Genomic DNA, 20725 nt, shown 5'->3' on the forward strand with positions numbered 1-20725 from the left:
TTGTGTTTGGGTCTATCCTTTCTTTTGCACCTTTAAGCCTTGGGTCCTGAGGCAAACTCATAAATTATTAGGAAATATATACAATGAGACTACTTATCTTTAGTATAAGGTTGACACAATTAATCTCAACCAATGGATGTGAAATTGGGTAGCTACATTTATTTTATTGACCAAGCTCAAAGCTCAAAAGAAATTTTCTCAAATTTTATAGGCAATTGTGACCTCCATGTATGAAAGGTAAATGGTCTCCTTGTATCAACCCCAAATTATTATGTATTGACTCTTAATTGGCTTTATGCTGGCTTTGCTTCAAGATTTCTGACAACCCAATGATCCTACTAGAATGTTGCTAGACTTTCTGGAAGCCATTTATTGGCACTTGCTTGTGATAAACGTGTGAATACAAAATAGTACACAAGCCACTTCTGTAATAAATAAATCATCTACTCATGCATGGGCAACCTGAGTGTTGAACATAAATTCCACATGAGATGCAACAGAGCAAACCTCTCTCTCTCTCTCTCTCTCTCTCTCTCACGCGCACACATATTGAAAAAACAAGAACTTCAAAGCACTAAGTTACATCAGTCTACCATAAGTGAAAAAGTGTGACAGTTGATGCCTTTTAACAGTTCTTATACCCCAAATTCAGGATAAAGATTCAGCAACATCATGCATTTCAAGACAAAACCATGGCCCAAATTTCATGCAAGAGTCGCATAGCTGGTTCATTCAAAGCAAAGCCTAAGCTGGTTACTTTGATCCAAAATTCAGCTGAATTCAACAAATGTTTGATGCTTCTTCTCTCATTTTGGGCAAATTTAAATTAAATCTTGGATGAATTTTTGCGAAGCCCCACATATGCATATAAAAAATAAAGGCTTGGAAACTGAGCAAATTTTCAGTTAATTCAGAGCAAATCCCTTCACGGAATTTTGAATTTTCTACAAAGGGAAGGCCTTGGATATAAGATCACACATACAAAGTCCAGTGGTGGCTGTAAAAACATTTGAAAAATAAACAGAGGACACCATCAACGGTAAAGTCATTTCTATGTAATGTGCATGCACTTTGCCTTGTCCACTAGTGCGCAGAACCATGATTGTGTTGAAAGAAGCCAAATTAAAAAGGACAGTTCATTCATGACACAAAAGCTAGATAACAAAACAGATAACAGTAAAGATATACGATTGAGCTCTTCAGTATGCATGTTCGTTTTTGCAGACACAGTACACATCATGTGTATGACAGAGCAGTCTCACTGATCTCAGTCAACAGATAAGATAGATAAATAAATGAAAAGAAGTCCACTTCTTTTCATAATCCAGAAGGAAATGTGTGTGTACGTGTATGAGAGAGAGAGAGAGGGTTATAACAAAGGCAATACTACCCTAATATGTTTCGAGTCCAGGCCAAATCCAACTCATCAGTAAACCTTCTTTCTACTGAGAATCAGAATGCACCAATGATTAATAGAGCTTATCATGAAACATGCACTAAACTAAGAGAAATGAATGACCTGCTCAAGCTTGCGACTATGAAAAAACTTGCACCGCCCTTTCCCACTTGATTCAATGTCCTCAGTCTTTCTCTTGAGTCCTGTGAAGCCAACACTGCCTAATTTCAGTTGTCTTTTACCATTCCCATTACTGCATCCTTCATCATCTGTCGCATCTGACTCCCTGAATGAAACAACCAATTCAACTGAAAATTAGTGACACAAAAACCACATTCCTTTCCCTTTAGATTGGTAAGCTTCTTTTTTTTTTTAATGTGTGAGTGAGAGAGAGAGAAAGAGGGAGGGAGTGAGGGAGAGAGTTCAGTCACACAACCTTCATACAGAGCGTTGTGTGACTAAACTCACACAACCTTGATACAGAAACTACCCACAAGAAAAACTCCATACATAAAGGGTCTCACCATGTAAGAGAAAAGGACATAGCTTCTTTCTAAACACACACAGTGTTGTGTGCGGAAGCTCTAAACCCGATAGGTTGATTTTTGGTAAATAAAATACGAGAAATAAAACATGAAACACATACGACAATAACACAAAGATATACGTGGTTCACCCCAGAAGGGCATCTACGGCACGGCAAACTGAAATCCACTATACCAATGAAAGTTACATAAAAGATTTTGGGACAAAGAGTTACCTCTCTAACCTCGACAGAACACAGTCAAGCAAGCCCTATTAAACCACTCTCCCTTCTTTCTCTTTACTTCTGGCAACCATTACCGACAACACTAGATAGAGATGCGAGAGCAACGATCAACTATTTTTTAAACTCGAGGCAACCATTGTCGATATGTGGGTTGTTACAATACTATTTTTCAGCAAGAATGATGAAAAAATTTATTTGGCAAAAGATGAAGAATTTATGAAGCTATCCAAGAATTTATGAAGTTATCCAATGGATGTTGGCATAGTAAGCAAGTGATTTTGATATCAAGGTGAAGATTGTTGGATTTGGTGTTACCGAAAATCACCCACAATAAGGAAATCCCATATTATGTGGGATTGAGAATGTGAGATTGAGATTGATATTGATAAGTTTCCTAAAAGAAATAGAAACCCAAAAAGATTAAGACTCTTGGATATATCTCTTGGTTTTTGAGATATATGTAACATCTATAGGAAGTTTTCTATTTGGTATGGATTCCTAACTTTATACAGCGTTCTAAAATGCGGCTGCATCGCCGCATATGCGGTCGCATCATGTAGGATGCGCTCGCATCATGTAGGATGCGCTCGCATCCGCATCAGAAACAGGCGCATATGCACTTTTGACAGATGCGGCCACATATGCGCCGCCGCATCCCGCATAGGCTGCATCGCACCGCATCCCACTACTACAGTGTCTGCCGAAACTTTTTTTTGTTTTGCCCCTCGAGGAGGGCAAAATGATCTTTTTGACTATCCAAATGTTAGGGAAACTGTTTGGGGAGGTATTAGGGGCTCTAAACGAAGATTTTTAGCCACTTTTGTGGCTTTTTTTGCATCAAATCGAGGTAAAAAACAATTTAGGCGGAATTTTTTTTTTCATCGAAATCTTCGATTTGGCGGTTGTTTGATACTTGGAAGTTCATTGGATGCCTTTGATTGTTGATTTGGAGATGTTAGGGCGAATTTGTGATAAGAAATCGGGGATTTCAGAAGTCGTGAAGAAATCGAGCAATGCTTCACAGAGTCGGTAAATTTTTTTTCCTTCTTATACAATATTTACTATTATACATATTTTTGGAGCAATGGCTTCTTCCCAATCTTCTAATAATAAGGATCCAGCTTGGAAATATGCTAAACTAAAAAATCCCAAAGATAGAAATTGTGTAATATGCTTGCTCTGTGGAAATACTTATATGGTAGATACCTGCATACAGAATCTCCGACAGCTAATAGTTTTGAAGTTAATCATTAAACTAAAATACCTACTATCACATATATCACCTTCATATATTTTTTTATGCATTAACTTATTTTTTTAGATTTTTAAAAAAAAAATTACATTTATTGACCGTATCATCGCGATGCACCCGCATCCGGGCCGCATCACCGCATCGGTCCCCCACCGCATCAGGGTCGCATCCCACATTTTAAAACACTGACCTTATATATATGAGATGAAAGTGCAGAAAATTTGTGTGCCCTATTTGGGTCACCATATGGGAAAAGTGGCTTCCTCTAGAAAGAGAGAGGGGCAGGGCCTCCTGTGCATGAGATGCAAGGTCTCCCTTAAAGAGAAGAGAGCTTCCCATGGAGAGAAACATTGTGATGTGCCTCCTATAGATTCCTGAAGATGTAGAGAAGAAGATTTTCGGTGTTTCCCCTTTTTAGTGAGAGAAAATCTCAGCTGCTCAAAGTTCTCCTAGCCAGTGGTCTAGTTATGGTCTCTTCCTAGACAGTGGTTTAGTTATGGAATAGAGATGAGAGATTGGCAGTGGTGTTGTTTGAGAGAGCCGGTTTAAAAGGGTTTACTGGACTGGATTTTTGTCGAGGTTAGAGAGGTAACTCTATATTCCAAAATCTTTGATGTAACTTTCATTAGTATAGTGGATTTCAGTTTGTCGTGCCCGTGGATGTTGCCTTTCTAAGGTGAACCACGTAAATCTTTATATTCTTGTGGTATGTGTTTCACGTTTTATTTCTCATATTTTGATTGCCAAAAATCAACCCATCAAGTTTGGAGCTTCCGAGCACAACACACAACGCACGTGTGCACATACACACACACACGACCTCCATACAAAAACTGGTCTCATCACATGAGCCCAAACTTACAAGGCCATCTCTTTTCCTAACCCAAGAAGGTTCCCCTGTGGTCCAATATGTCTAGTTACTGCCATCTATGTTCAAAACACAGTTCAAAATCCCAAAGTTACACTCAAGACCCATCTCAATAAATCCAAGTTGTCAGACTAATACGTTGAGCCACTGATGCAGCCCATCCAACACTCCAAGCCCAAAAGCTTACTGAAGAGTCATATGAGCCCACGTAGCTATGTCACTTGGAGATGCATGTCCACGGTTTGTGGCCTGTTTCGGTACACCAAGCACACAATACCTGTCACTGAAACTTAGAGACTTATTACCCATATTGTTTTGAAGTGTCACTATGGACGTACGAAAGTATCAGTTAATAACCACCCCACCCCCTCTCTAAATGAAAAACTGAATTGTCATATTTAAAAGGCCAATTTTTAGAGTTTACATTGTATCCAAGTAAAGTACTGACACTTGCATTCACATCTTCATAGATATGCCATGAGTCTCATTTTCTATAGAACAGAGAAAATATACCATAGAGCAATGGACTATGGTAGCATTCCAACAGTCAATCTGCTGTCGATTCCCACTGATGAATGGTTGGAGATTAACTGGGCAATGGACTATGGTAGCATTCTAACAGTAAGTCTGCTGTCAATTCCCACTGATGATTGGTTGGAGATTAACTAAAGTGAGGCTTACAGCCTACAGGGACAATTAACTGGGTACAGTCGCCCCCATTTGGACATCCAGGTAGGAATAACAAGGCCTATCTAAGGTTACTTTTTTGCACATTCATGAAAATACACAATCAGATGGAATCTTATCTAAGTTTCGAGAGATAGTGACAAAAGAGTTAGTTTTTTAATTATTTTTCCTTTTTGGAACAGGGTCTTGCTTGATGGTCAGGGCTGAGAATAGAGGGTTTTCTTCTACCATTCATAAGGGTAAAACACCACTTATCTATGGCGTTTTGCCATTAAGCAGGGCTCTATTCCTTCTAAGTTGTATAAATATGGGGTGCCAAGCTAGCACGCCACCCATTCCAGCGCAACTATAAGACTGTCCTATTTCTATAACCAGAAAATGGTGCATCCAAATGGAGCCTCAATCTTGAACCATCTATCAGTGGGAATGCACATAAGATGTAGCCTGGGGAACAGGAATTCTAGATGACCTTGAGGCATCCACAGCCTTAATATTTCAAAACAAACAGTTTCCCTAAAAGAATAAAATCGATGAGCGAATGAAAACGCCAGACTCACCATATCACTTCAACAATGTCCTTAAAGTACGGATTGCATGTAGCCCAACTGAAGCGAACAAGTGAAGGGAACCCAAACACCATGTGCTTGTGATGATCAAGCCATGCTTTGGTTGCAGGGTCTGCATACAAGAGGAAAACAGGATCTATCAGATGAGAGTACTCCATGAGAGAAACAAGCTAGATAAGATCGTTAATTGTTGTTTTAAGAAAAATTATACAAGAATCCAATGGATTATGATACAGTCATCATCCAATTGCAATGAAATAATGGAGGGTGATCAAGAGATAGAGAGACCCAACAGAAAAGGCAAGACTGTGAGGTGGGCGCCACAGTCACTCCATAAGCATCTATGTTTCAATGGATGCACTATGGATTTCCAAAGTCAATTGGATGAACTTACCCAAAAAAAAGTCAATTGGATGACTCATGATTGTATACTTTCTGTTTTCTCAATCTATTAATGTGAGGGCTTAGTTACAAGAAATGAAAAGAATAAAAACAAACTAGGGAGAGCTCAAAAACTGTGTCAAGTACCTCCAGGATATCCAGATCCGAAATTCCTATTCATACTCTCTGCCACTTCTTCAAGTACCCAATCACGTAAAGCTCCGTCTCTAGTTACCTTAAGAAACAATAAGGTTTCTTGGGTCAATACCTTGGGAAAAAAAGTATTAAATAATAAGGCATCAAAGAAAAAATACAAACCGCATAAGAAGCAGGGAAAGTATACCATAATCCACTGGACAGTAGAAAACCATCAATTGGGATGGTTAATGTCCAGAGAGATGGACAGTAATGGAAAGAGTATGGCACCAACCAGAACAAGAAATGAGCAGAGGTGGTGCTCCCATTCATATCTACATCACTTCCATCATTCCACTAGATGATAATGACTCCAGTGGGATATAGTTTTCCAGGGTCCATTGGATTATAGGACACTTTCCCAAGTTGCATGTTAGAATCAAGAGCTTGAAGGAAATGAATGTAAGACCTTGGCAACAATGCTTGCCCCACTAACAACTGGATAAAGACTATCTGCTTTCTTTGCAACCACAAATTTTATGCCCGGGAATTTCCCTGACAATTTGATTCTATACTTCTCAGCATCACCCACGGTATCGACATAGACCTAGGCATTTGCAAGAAACAATGGACCTTTGATTATCATTAGCATTAAATGAAAGACAAAACAAAAGAAATTGTTACATTTTCTATTCTATATTTTTACTTCTCATTAGTAAAAAGCACAAAAATGACCAACCCACCAAAAGGGAAGCATAGTGTAATGGACATCATAGTCCACTGAGGTGATTGCCAATCAAATTATGGACAATGATGGAGAAAGAGTGCCCACCAAAATGGATACCCCGAATGGTGGTCCTTTCTCTTTGTGAGCTCGAATCAGAATTGCATGGTGATGGAATACTTGGATTATGGTTTTCCATAGTTCATTGGATTATGTAATTCTTTCCCAAGACAAAAGGTATTAATTGCTATATAGATACAATAGCATTTATACCTCCGTTAAAAGAACTCCCAAGCCGAGAACTCTACTGACGAGGCCCATTGCAGAATCATGAGAAATTTCGTTGAGATTAACTTTCACTCTGCTCCCATATGAAAAACATTTTGTGTCAAAAACCGCATTCGATTACCAATTGACCTAAAAAACGAGAAAAATTAAAATTTGCAAAGAGCCAACTTATTAAGCATTTTGGCTGAAAGCTCCCTTGGATCTATAATATCAGTGGCCCAACCAATGGAATCATCAGTTTTGAGATTCTCAAAAAGTTCTTCTCTCTTGTCCTCCTTCAGAGTCTTCGAATCTGTGGAAATTGATAAGCAACTCTCAAAATAAAATGGAGTGTAAAAGTAGGTAACTATTATGTATATTTCTTGTTTGATCGGTAACTTTACTTCATTGACAAAAATGAGTGTATGCATGTATTTTCTACAAAATTGAGATATCCCCATACAAAATGGGACATCAATAGTACGGACTAAACTAAAATTTTGAAATTACACAAGCCTTCTTTCCTACTCCCTCTTTGGAAAACATGTCTGCCTCCACATTTGCTTCCCTCCGAGCATGTAGGAAAGGTCACACTGAATAGTAATAATGATGTCAAGAATTTCTTCAAAACCACTTTAAAATTGCCATGGACATCACATTTATCCACTTCCACCGCAGGATGACATTGCTGGACATCTCATTTTATCATCATCAACATCATCTAATCCTTTTCCCAACTATTTGGGATAGGCTACACAAATCGTGATCCGCCATTTTGCTATATCAAGGGTCATACTCTCAGTGAAGCCATAAGTCGACATATATTTTCTCACTACTTCCAACTATGTCCTTTTGGGCCGACCCCTTGCCCTTTTTGAGCTTTCCATTTGAACCAACTCGTACGTCTTAACAAGTGCTATGTTGGGTCTACGCTGCACATGGCCAGCCCACCTAAGTTTACTCTCTCTCATCTTATCATCTCTCTCATCTTATCACCTATTGGAGCCACACCTAAGTTCTCCCAAATGTATTCATTTTGAATTCTATCCCTTCTTGTCTCACCACTCATCCATCTCAACATCCTCATCTCAGCTCTACTCATCATATGGATATGTTGTAATTAGACCGCCCAACATTTTCCCCCATAAAACAAAGTTGTTCTCACAATTATCTTATAGAACTTCCCCTCCAGCTTCATTGATATGCAGCAATCACATAAAACTCCAGTTGCACATCTCCACCTCACCCACCCAACTCTAATTCTATGTGTGACATATTCCTCAATCCTTCTATTTTTCTAGATTATCGACCCAAGATATCGAAAGTGCGTTCTTTTTAGCATTTCTTGGCCAACAATCTTACCTACCTCCTCATCTCTATCCCTTCTTGTCTCACCACTCATCCATCTCAACATCCTCATCTCAGCTCTACTCATCATATGGATATGTTGTAATTAGACCGCCCAACATTTTCCCCCATAAAACAAAGTTGTTCTCACAATTATCTTATAGAACTTCCCCTCCAGCTTCATTATTCACGGAAAGTTTTAGCAAAGGTTTATATTGACTGCCTACCTAACACAACCTATCTCTTTTATCTGGGCTTGGGAGAGGTTAAGGGAAGGTTCAAGGTCCTCACCCTTCTTAGACCAAGGACATCCCACTTATCACCTTCAACTACAACTTCGTACCAAGTATTGTCCCGACATTGTACTCTAACCAACAGGGCCCTTTCTTATGCGTCACGGCAGTTGACATTAGTCAATGGGCCTGAAAATGTCAACAGTATGCAGCCCCTACGGTCTCCTATAATCCCATCAAATGCCAGCCAGATGCCAATTACCTCAGGAACTATCATCAACGTTTAGCCTCACAAATACTTCAATTGGAGGCTTCAAAGTCCCATGTCTGGTCACTTTAGGGCTTTTTGCTATAGAAAACAACTGGTTTCGAGCACTGGACTTTTGCTATAGAGATCCATTGGGTTTCGAAGTCTCCCACTTCAAAAACCCCAGAACACTTTCTTAGTTGCTGCTCAAGATAGTTTTTGACTTTACTCAGCCCATATGCAATCTAGCCAGTGATTCAAAAAGCGGACCGCCTAGCGCCTAGGCGGCTGCCTACGCCCAGGCCTAGGCAGCCAATCTGGGCGGCAGTCTGTAGGCGGTACGGAACCCGCCTAGGCGGGCACCCAGCCCAAGGCCTGCGCCCCGCCTAGGCAGTATAGAACCCGCCCCACCCAGAGGCAGAAATTGTTTTTTTTCAAAGTTGATAAAAATTGATCAAAACATCACCCATTGATATTAAATTTAATTTTTGATGTTTTATAAATCTATTGGAGGCTTTTTTAGAAGATTTTGAGTCCTTAGAAGGATCTTTGACTGGGCAACCTTTTTGGATTCGACTGGGCTGCCCAGGTTCTGAGCGCCCACCTAGGCGCTAGGAAGCCTGGACCCCCCAGGCTGCCTAAGACCCACCTAGCGCTTTTTGAAATTATGAATCTAGCCTTGGATAGACTCATTTAAAAATCCAACTATTCCTTCCCAACCAATCAAACCACAGTATTAACCAAGGTTTGGGTACTAGGGGTAAAACTATTGGCTCATCAAAGCTTTACTATTATATGGAGTCTGCAGTTACCCACTGGATGTCAAATAGAGATAGCACCTCAGAACACATTTTGTTAACTGCCTCAGAATGTAGGAATAAATGCTCCATTGTTTCCGCCTCTTTTTTGCATATAATGCACCTTTTATGGAATGAGATTGTATACTATGAAACCATTTGTCAATGTTACAATGAAAGTCACAATTGTTCCTAGCCATTAGATGTCAAATTGAATGGTTGTGGGGGTGTCACGAAGTTCAAGAAATTCCTTTTTGAACTTTGAGTCTACTTATACAATCACAACCACCCAATTTGAAATCTGATGGATAAGAGTGATTGTGACCTCCTTGTATTAAAAGTAAGTGGTCTCTTTGTATACTTTTCCTTATGGAATTACCATTCCCCTCAGCAGTTATCAATGAAGCCAACCATCCAAAGCCTGCACTTTGGGAGGAGCTGAAACACTCCATACACTGCTAGCTATGATGAGGCCATGAGTTTCCCTAGTCAAACTATTATCAAGGAACTTGGCTGCGACTTTCCTTGGCATTGGGGTTCCATATCCTCTGGTCCTCCTTCCTTGCTGCAGACAAAAAAGATTGAAGTTCAGTCATCAGTCCTGCTAAGGCTGCAATCTCCTCTTCATATAGCCCTCTGCACAAGATCACATCCCATTCGACACTCTTTCCTGTCCCCTGGAGCATCTGTGCCACCCCCCTTGGTTTTAAGCTAAAGAAAATAGGGGAATGAAGCTTTCCTTAATTGGCTCAGAGTGAAGAAATACATCATGCCAAGACAGTATTATACGTCCATTCCCTACCATTATCCTTATGTTCATTATAAATTCACAGCTCACTCGATTCAAACCATTCCAAATACCTGACATTTGTGAGTTGTTACAAACTCTTTTTATCAAACAAATTACTAATCAATTCCATCTTGTCCGTGATCTTTTCCCAGAATTTCTCGGTCAAATCTCCCATCCTCCAGCACCATCTACCAAGCACGGCCTGATTTACTCTCCCAATCTCCATGTCCCCAATTCACCATGGCTTTTACGTTTACAACTCAATTCCAGTTTACCAGGTGTAGCCTTGGCATATATGTTGATCTGTTTTATAAGAATCTCTCGCAAGTCTTTCTTGGTCATTGACAATGAAATAGGGATTACATATAAAGACATACAAATCAAGAGGTAAATTGAATAAAGTAGATTTAATGAAAGTTATCCACCCCCGAAATGATAAGTACCTAGATTTCCATAAGTCCAGCTTCTTTGTGAATCTTTCCATGATGACATCCCATATGGCTTTGGGTGGTTTGCATGGGCACAGAGGCAACCAAAGATACATAATTGACAGCCTATCCATTCCACAGTCTAAGCACCTTGTGACTGCAGAAAGTTACCCCATCAGGGACCAGGATTCCAATTAGCTTGTTCTTGTGAGTCTAAGGCCTAGGAAGTCTCGACAAACATCCCGTGATTTCTCTTCCATGCTTGTTAAATAATTAGCATCAGTCTTTATGTTTCTCATGTTTACAGGAAGACAATCAAGGGGGCAGTGAATCTGGCATTTTATTTTGTGTTATTCCCTTGTCCTTCAACAATGATACTTGGACTGACATATATTATTTAATTATTATGTTGTGTGTAATTTATGATGTACTATTAGTCGAGATCTCCTAATAGTTCATTCACATTAAGTCAAATAATATGTCAACTTTATTTCTTTCTCTCAGTACCAAAGAATCTTAGATTAACGGATTCATCACCAATAATTCTCTTTCTTTATTTCAATTTTTCTATGCTTTCTAACTTCTCAGCAACACCACCACCATTACTATTGTTGCCGCTGCTACTGCTGCCAATTAGTAGTATTAGTAGCAGCAGCAATAGTAGTAGTAGCAGTAGTAATAATAGCAGCAGCAGCAACCCCAGTTGAGAATGAGTCCTAGGTTTTAGAACCACAACCACTTTCACCATCATTATTTATAGGACATCCACTTGAGTTTGAGTCCTAGATCTCAGAACATTGGTCAAAGTTAATCTTCCTTTCATCTAAGGTTCAATAGTTGCAATCCTATACCATTGTCTAGCATGATATGGCAGGCCAAGATTTAAGAACTTCTATTGAGACATTTCATTCAGCTGGCTGCAAGTTAACCAACAATGAGTTGATTCAGTAATTTTGGATCAATCCCAATAGTATTTTTTTCTGTAAAGGGTAGTTTGGTCATTGTAAAATGACTTCAAAGCTCATTTTGAGGGGAGAGAGTTGTATTTGTGAAGAAGAGCTCTTGTTGAGGTTGAGATTGAGGATTTTGGGCAAAACTCCGGCTATTATTGTGCCCTATTTTGCGTGATTTTATTGGCATTTTCATTGTTGGCAAAGCGGCATGATGGAGACGGCAATGGTGGTTGGTTCTATGGTACTTTTATGGTAGTCAAGAGGGGAACCAGTGGCACTTTGTCGATTGTGAAGTAACCCTTATATCTACCAAATCTTGTAATTCTTCCATAATAATGAAATCATTTCCTTGCCGGTTGCCCGTGGATGTAGCCCGACTAGAGTGAACCACATACATTTGCGTATTTGTAGTGATTGGATTGTCATTTGTAGCTTGTTATTGTGGTTTTAGGTTTCGTATTTTGCATCTCTTCGTTCCTTTTTAGTCTACATATATCTATTATACCAATATTGTTCTTCAGTATTTGGCTTTCTTGTGTTCAATTTGCTAGCGATAGGCCAGTTGGTTTTGAGGCATTGGAGATTTGTTTTGAGGTATTGGAGATCTGTTGTAGTGGGGGTTTCACCACACAAAAGGCAATCAAGTAAGTCTTATTTCCCAAATACACGAAAGATCAACGCAAACGCCATACTGTCACCAGAGCATTGGGTATCACAAACTTTTCAGTGGATGGTGGAGTCAGCTAATGAAAGGGATAGTACACTGCACATCAAAGAAGATCAACCCAGATGGGAAGCCCCACAATAGAACAATTGATAGAACAATTGATAGCCACAACTAATTTGGGATATCCAACTACTAATGTAGAATATCCATTAAGATTTGAATGATCCCTAACTCTTAATCTTTTTGGCTAGCACAAATAAACAACTTTGAGACTACAGTACTAGCACTTTCAAATTGATTCATAGGTTAATGCACGCTTATATCTACTCCATTTACTTGGGTATGTCAGCTGTGATTCAGACCGAAGATGCTTTGTTGCATTTCCTGACACCCTAATGCTTTGTTTCATTTCCCAACACCCTAACCATTAGAGGATCAGGTTCCAAAGAAGGGGATTAACAGGAACTATAAGTTAGATAAGTGGCATTTAGTGTACCCTTTTTGATATTATCATCTAGAACAGTGTTTAGAAGATCGCCTCGGCCCTTGACCTAGGCTAGTCACTTGGAGTGAACTCGGCAGAGTCCTCTAGATGGCCAAAAAACCCTAAAAAGTTTAAAAAAAAATACATAAAAAAAATTTTATGGACAACTTGGGGTAACTCGTAGGGCGAGGCCTATTTACTCGCCCAAGTCCACTACGATTCCGTCAAGTCCCAAAACAATGATCAAGAATTCATTATAGAATCATGGAATGAAAAACATACTACTCAACTTAAAGATTCATAAGACGAGTGAGAGATGTCAAACCTGCAAAGTTCAGGGAAGAAAGTTTGTGTTGGTAAGATAGGGCGCAGTATAAGCATCCATACACCATCGGGCCTATAAATAGTGCACAAACAATAGGTAGGTGAAACCAGAAGAATTCCAGGAAAAAGTAAAGGAGAAAAATAGAAACAAAACATTCGGGTAATAATACAAAAGAAACTCGAGAAAAGGCAACATAAATGGAAGAATCAGAAGAAAGAGGGCACAGTACCTAAAACAGGGCCTCTTCCGGCTTCATCGATGCCCATTATGCAGGGCTCAGAGGCCCAACTAGGTGGGGAACCCGAAGACGACCCCATCTCTCTCTCTCTCTCTCTCTCTCTCTCTCTCTCTTCTTCCCCCTCTCTCTCTACAGTCCTAGTATTTCAGATTTCTCACTCTTCGTCCTCTCCCTCTCTCTCGACAATTTTCAGTATTTCATATTCCCTCCAAAATACAAACCCCCCGCGCTCTCGTCCTTCCAACATGAGTTGGGGTCTTGGGGGACCTTAAATCAAGGGCAACTCCGTTCCCGGCTCGAAATTGAGCATTTCATTGATGAAAAATATTAAAAAAAATGTATTATAAACCTTTTTTTTATTTTAAAAAAATTTATATAGGTTCTTTTAAAAAAAAAATTACATATCCAGTCAGTTCACCAAAACCGGTTATCCGGGTGGTTAGGATTCTGACTGCTCAATTTTTCCTGCATTGTTGTCGACTATTTCCTAAGGTTTTGGCTCAAAATTGAGCATCAAGGCTTTTTTTTAGGATGATAATTTATTCTTTTGGCTTCTCTTTTTCTTCTCTCACTGGCAATGAAATTAAAGTTTCTTAAACTTAAAATTGGCTAGAGATTGACCTACGAAAATAAAGTTAAAGTTGTCAAGATTGGCATCGCCCACCCCACCAAAAAGACACATCAAGACATTTCTTTCTTAAACAAAAGTCAATATTAGGTAGGTGCTCTCATGCTTCCTAGTAAAAACACAATTTAAGAGTATTTCTGGGACATCGAATTATGGGCATGTTCCTGAGCGTAACAACCAAACTAAGAGGAAAAAAAAAAGAGCAGTATACATTTTGTATGTGCCTCTAAAAAAGATAAGATACTAGAATGAATAGAGACCAATTTTCAAAACGTTGATTAAAGTGTTTAGTGAATAGTTTTGTTTTTTGAAATTACTCATTAAGTGTTTAGTGAATTTTTTTGTTTTTTAAATTACCCATCTGGTGATACTAAAGTAGACCTAAAGATTTTGGATAGAAAAAATATTCCTAGATAGGTAATTTACTCAAAGGAATAAGTACAATGTAATCCTGCGAGAGCACGCAATACATTTTTAAAATATATTATATTACATAGGTTTCCTCAACCCAAACATCCCTCGATCGATCTCTCAGCACGACAAATCTTAATTTTAAGGATTTCACTTTTTAGAGCCCAATGTTTTTGCCCAGCATGAGAGAGAGAGAGAGAGAGAGAGAGAATCCCTATTTCTTAAGGAGAAATAATTTCGAATTAATGGTTCGACCTAATGTAAAACTCTCTCTCTCTCAATTTCTTAATAGGTCTCATTCTATACTTTCTTTAAATATAAAAGTACTTTTTTTTATCTAATTTCACATTGGATGATTGTAAGTAATTGTGACCATCTTGTGTCAAAAATAAATATAGTTTCATTGTTTATGCATTAAAAGCTCAATTTATTTCTTGTACAATTATCCCAGAGTCATTTTCCTTTTAACTTTCATGATATGTGTCTACCCTTCTTCTTTTTTTTTTTTTTTTTTTTTTTTTTTTTTGAACAATTCAACAAGAAAATTATCCCTTATCTTATGATAGGAATAAAATTCAAGACCTCGTGTTAAGGTGCATACCGCCCATACCACCTAACCTTGAGCCCATCCTTACGGCCTATGGGTCTATTCTTCACAATAACTTGATTTGAATGACTTCATTCTCTATCTCTATCTTTGTGGGTGGTAGGAGAGAAATGAATTTCATTAATTTAGTATAGAGATTCGGATTCATTTCCATTTATACTTTCTTTCGTGCTTTAAACTTTAATATAGAGATTTGGATTTATTTACATTTGTACTTTCCTTTGGGCTTTAAACTTAACAAAGATCCATCATTTCTATATGTATTAAAGTCTCAACTCTCAACTCGTAGTTCTTTTTTTTTGGGTAATTTAGTGACAAAGACAGTCCTACCCGTTTTTCCTAATAGTTTAAGAGTTTGATTTTTTTACCCAAGCCCATTTCCCAAATCTCAACTTGTAATATATGAAGAGTAACAACCATATGTTGTCGATTCTTTTGGCTACAAATCTATGATTTATGCTCTTGTCCATATTTACAGAGAAGGTAATGAGTTGGTAGGCCAACTTGCTAAATTTGGTGGCTCTCTACCCTTATAGTGGACGGACCGATCTCTTCATTGTAATTCTTTATCTTTATGCACATTATCAACAAATTAATTTGATATTATATTAAAAAAGGGATATGTTGTGTATTCTCACCATATTCAACATAAATTATATAGGGATTGTCTATAAAGAAACTATTTATCTTTTGTACATGGCGGTTATAATCATTCGAGGTCACAATAATTATTGTCCTTTAAATTTTAAAATGGATAGTTAACAGAGTATCATTGAATAGACACAAAGTTCCAAAGAAAAAACTTCGGACTTCATGATTTATCCCAAACCATCCAATTTGACGCCTAATAAGTATAAATGACTGTGACCTCTATGTACAAAAGATAAATGGTCTCTTTACAGACAAACCCAATTATATACTCTAGTGTGATTGCAATGGTGAGTCCAAACATGCAGACGCAAATGGAAACTTTTTCAATAAAAGTTTGATTGTCCGTTTGTGCTAAACAATAGTTGATACGCTCTATTTTGCAGTGGCAATGGGCCTAGTGGCCTATGTACCTAGCCTGGCCATAGTCCCTACTCCCCATAGGGCCGCGCCATGCCCAGCCGAGCCCTGATTGGGCCAAAAGGTCCCTGACCCAAGTCCTGGGGCTCTAACCCTATCAGGCTGCACCAAATAAAATTGGAAATAAAACCAAAAAAAAAAGAGGTATGGGCCGAACCAGGCCGGCATTTGCCCTGACCCAGCCCAGCCCTGCCCCTCAGGCCTAGTTGCCCAGCCCTCAGGCCACATTTCATGGCCCAGGCCTTAGTTATTTAGGGTCGGGCCACCCAGCGCATTGCCACCCTTAATTATATTATTTTTCCGGCTCAACAAGGACAACGAGAGTAGAAATTCCTTGTTCTAAGAACTGAGATATAGTTAAAATTCTGTTCTAAGAACATAGGGAGAGTTCAAATTCATTACTTTAAGAAACAGAGTGAGTGAGTGAGAGAGAGAGAGAGAGAGATTCAATTCATCATTCTAAGAAATGCACTAATCAAAAGCAATTCATCCATTATATTATTTTCCCGGTTTAGAGAGAGAGAGAGATCAATTATTTACATACAGGGGTGCAGAAATTACAACACCAATGTAGAAATTACACAGATCATGGGTCTTAATACGTTTCTGTTATCACTTTCATGTACCTCTCTTAAAGCTCATTATTACAAGGGCAAAAAGAAATGCCTCCAGGATAGAATTATAGCATATAAAGAGGGAGCGAAAACATAGAACCTACCTCATAGCCTTGTCGAAGTGAGACTGCCAGGGGTTTGATTCCTTCCTCGGCAGCCGAGAGAGAGGCGTCTCTGCAATACAAGCTCGTTCGTAGCTGGTTCTTTGGAGCTTTAGTCTAGCACCATAGACTGAGAGAAAGGATGGGTGTCTCTAAATGCAGGCCAGTAATTGCAAGCCAGTATGGAGCTTTAGTCTAGCACCATACATTGAGAGAGAGGATGGGTGTCTCTAAATGCAAGCCAGTAATTGGAGTTAGTCTAGCACCTCATGCCAAGAGAGACCAACCACCATTAACCCTTCAATAGTCTTTTGGAGCACGACCAAGCGATTGGATAATGCGAGTAACACGGTCTTTGTCTCCACACCTCTTTACCATTTCAATATAACAGAAAGCATCAATGGGAGAAAGGCCAGCAATGAAAAAGCTGAAGAGGTGAGAGTGGGTGGCCTCCATAACCTCAAAGCATTGACCCAAAGTACCCTCTTGCATCTCCCTACTCAGGTCTGCTGCCTCTAAAAGTGGAAGCAACTTTCTCTCCTCCTCGTCAAAATGCTCTTTACAATGAGCCTAAGAGATTGAATATAGAGCACAAGAAAATAAGAAGACTGAGAGATCAAACATAGGGAACAAGAAAACAAGAATTGTTCCTTGAATGCATATCTAGTTTTGCATGAGAAATAGTTTATCTCCATGTTCAATAGGGAAAAACCTTCCCTTTGGAAAACAGAAGTACCAAATGCTCCTTCTGTGAGGAAAAATAAACTTGATAAAATAACAATTCAGCCCATGTTCATATTCTAAAAGCATCTAATGATTCATCAAACAATTCAAGACATTTTGAAATTTTTCCTAAGAAAGCAAATCTGCCGCAAAATTTCTAAAAATAAATTATAGAGGAATGGAATGAATGCAAACCTGCAAATCATTCAATCGAGCAGAGAGGTTGAGGAAAGCTTCCTCATAAACAGGGCTCCCGGACTCAAGAACTCCAATGGATTTTATCTGTTCCCGAATGCCATTCATGATAGGAAAGTCCTTTGCGTGTTGTTCATTTGCAACTTTGGATAGTCCTGCAACTTAGTCACTATGGTCTCAGTCTTCAAACCATTATCAGTCAGTTTTCATTTTGACAGAAATTACAAAGGCATCATACAAGTAAAATAAACTCTTAAATAAACCATCTATAAAGTCCGGCAATGTCCAAATAGAGATTAATCTATCATAACAAGAAAGAATAAAGCTCAAATGCATTGTTGCATATTTTAAATTTCTAATAAGTAAAATATGTTATCAATTGTAGTTATTAAATACCCAATATATGTTAACATCAAGTGGAAATTTGTAGATAAGTTCTCCTAAGCTAACTACCCAAAAATAAAATAAAATAAAATAAAATAAATAAAAGAAAACAAAGTTCTTTTTAAGATACATAAGACCATTAAAAAAATATAGCAAATTTTAGGAACTTATTCATTATTATTGATATTAGAAAAGATACTAATTCTGGTTGAAATTATTGTGCTATGCTCACAAACTCTCACATTGCCTGCTATCAAAGGTGTTCAACTACAACATGAGTATCCACTAGAGTTTGCTTGAAAATAATTTTGAAATAAAACAAAGAAAAATTTACGAAGTAATACTACAGATCTATCAGTGCTTGAAAATAAGTTTGAAATAAAACCAAGAAAATTTTACGAAGTAAAACAACAGATCTATCAGTACTTGACAAGAATTTTGAAATAAAACCTAGAAAAGTTTATGAAGTAAAACAACATATCTATCAGCCTTTAATACAGTCCGTCATGAACATAATTCCTTTTAAACTACTTCAGCTTATCATGGATAATGAATGAAAAAATAAAAAAGTCACTATAGATAAAAACTTGCAGTAGTCACCTCTATCTGCTCTCTCCAACACCGGGAAGATGAATCTCTCTTCCATTTGTGCATGCTCAAGCATAAACTCAAGGAGCTGAGAATAACTTCTGCCCAACTTTTTAACTTCCATTCTGGGGCTCCCCATTGATGGATCAACAACCACTTGTGGTCCATGTTTTCGCCTATTTGATAAGTCCTCAACCCAACAAAATATACGATCAATGTGAAACAAAATGCTCTTATGCTGCAGGGTCGTCATTACAACAAGAGCAGGCATAGGCTTTCTCAATAAATCCTCACCCATGGTTGGAAGAAATTTGGGTTCTGTGAATTTTGAAAGGGGTACCGAACCCACATCAAAGCCACAATGGATAACAGGAAACTTGGATTCCATTTGATCAAGAGGATGGCCTTGAACGATTTGAGATGGTGAAGGTAATTTGGGTTTTTGTCTTGGCTTGGATGCGCAGCCCCCCATTTGTGAAGCTTCTTCTTTCACAATGTTATGATGGCTGAATAAAGTGAAAAGATCATAGGGGAATGAACAGATCTCCTGTTACTGAGTATACTGGGAAAATCAATAAGAAAAAGATGGGAGGTGTGCACGCTTGCAGGGTTTAAAAGAATTGTTGCAAAAGATCAGAAGCTTTAATCCATTGCTTTTGAGAGGTTTCTGCAGGAGCTTAATGAGGTAATGTATAGAGCTCACAATGGGAGAGCATGGAGGAAAACCATTCAATACCAAAGAGATTCAAGATTCATGGATAACAAGACGCCCAATAGAGCTTCTATAGTGATGCAAGTAATTGGTGAAGCGGCCTTTTCAAGGATTGAACAATTTGTTCAATCTAAAATCCACTGTAGAAGTAAATAAAAGGGGAAATAATCTAATCAGCAACCATTTAATGAAAGGAAAACTTGCACATCAATTGTAAAATAACAGCTAAGGGAGCTAATGATCACTGATCAAATAAATGCCTTTTGATCCATGGTTCTGATCAACGAAATAGAATTCACCAATACTAAGGTTTTCAAAGAATAAGAAATGCGTGCTGGCACCTTGAAAGGAAACAACTACGCAAGCCTCAAACTTCAATCAAATGAATCAACAATATGCACTTTTACTGAGAAAGAAACACTAAGAACTTGATATGTAAGCTATTTTACCAATTCTACTGATCTAGGAGAGATGAAACACAAAGAAAGACCAAATAATTTACAAATATTTGTAAATTTGACAAATATTTTGCAGAACAAAATCCACTAATAACTCATTGCCTAGAAAAGTGTTCGCAATTATATTTGAAGCAAACAGGCAAGTTAATGCCTCAAGAATTTGAGAAAAAGGCCTTTAATCACTTCATATGGTCAAAAGAACTTCATTCACGAGATCAAGGATACCAGAAATTCAAGAAACATGAAACATTTCGATCTTTCAACCACTTCGTAGAAGAAAAACCTAAATTTACTCAACACAAACCAACAAACGCCTCCAAATTTGGCGAAAAGCCATGAAACCTCACCAAGTTCAAAGAGAAGCCTATTTCTTGATTAAAGAGAAAAAACTCGGATTAAGAGGAACTCTGAAAAGAAAAATAAGGAAAAACAAGAAGAAATTCAAGTCTTCAATGGCTTGTCTGACAGAAAACCTAATCATTCCTTCTAAAACTCAGCTAATGTAATAGCATAAAGCTTAGTAATTGTAGTGGCGTAAGTGGCGTAAAAGGGAAATGCGTACCAGAAACGAAGAGAGAGAAAGTTCGCATCAAAAACCCTAAAATTTAGGAGAGAGAGAGAGAGAGAGAGAGAGGCCATTGCAGGGATCAGACCTGAAGTCCTCTGAAAATCAGCAGCCGAA

General features: G+C 38.3%; 2 protein-coding genes across 4 annotated transcripts; both read right to left on the reverse strand.

The window, feature by feature from the left end:
• Positions 1-1171: 1171 nt before the first annotated feature.
• Positions 1172-13729, reverse strand: LOC18441249 (Polynucleotidyl transferase, ribonuclease H-like superfamily protein). 3 transcript variants are annotated; one of them, XM_006851368.4, is made up of 8 exons: positions 13546-13729; positions 13317-13388; positions 7235-7358; positions 7052-7139; positions 6524-6661; positions 6067-6154; positions 5530-5650; positions 1172-1682 (listed from the first exon to the last, which is right to left on the reverse strand). In XM_006851368.4, the coding sequence occupies exons 1-8, from the start codon at positions 13631-13633 to the stop codon at positions 1502-1504; spliced, it is 900 nt and encodes a 299-aa protein (XP_006851431.2). In that variant the 5' UTR covers positions 13634-13729; the 3' UTR covers positions 1172-1501. The 3 variants fall into 3 exon arrangements, with proteins under 3 accessions (XP_006851431.2, XP_088706913.1, XP_088706912.1); XM_088850787.1 differs by lacking the exon at positions 1172-1682 and adding an exon at positions 4152-4534; XM_088850786.1 differs by lacking the exon at positions 1172-1682 and adding an exon at positions 4152-4568.
• Positions 13730-16740: 3011 nt separating this feature from the next.
• LOC18441248 (hemerythrin HHE cation-binding domain protein) lies at positions 16741-19621 on the reverse strand. The gene is made up of 3 exons (XM_020671624.2): positions 18886-19621; positions 17902-18056; positions 16741-17553 (listed from the first exon to the last, which is right to left on the reverse strand). The coding sequence occupies exons 1-3, from the start codon at positions 19343-19345 to the stop codon at positions 17284-17286; spliced, it is 885 nt and encodes a 294-aa protein (XP_020527283.1). The 5' UTR covers positions 19346-19621; the 3' UTR covers positions 16741-17283.
• Between the last annotated feature and the right edge of the window lie 1104 nt (positions 19622-20725).

The sequence above is a fragment of the Amborella trichopoda genome, chromosome 11, assembly GCF_054954075.1.
Source record: "Amborella trichopoda isolate Santa Cruz 75 chromosome 11, AtrichopodaSantaCruz75HAP2 v2.0, whole genome shotgun sequence".
In the NCBI taxonomy this organism is placed as follows: domain Eukaryota; kingdom Viridiplantae; phylum Streptophyta; class Magnoliopsida; order Amborellales; family Amborellaceae; genus Amborella; species Amborella trichopoda.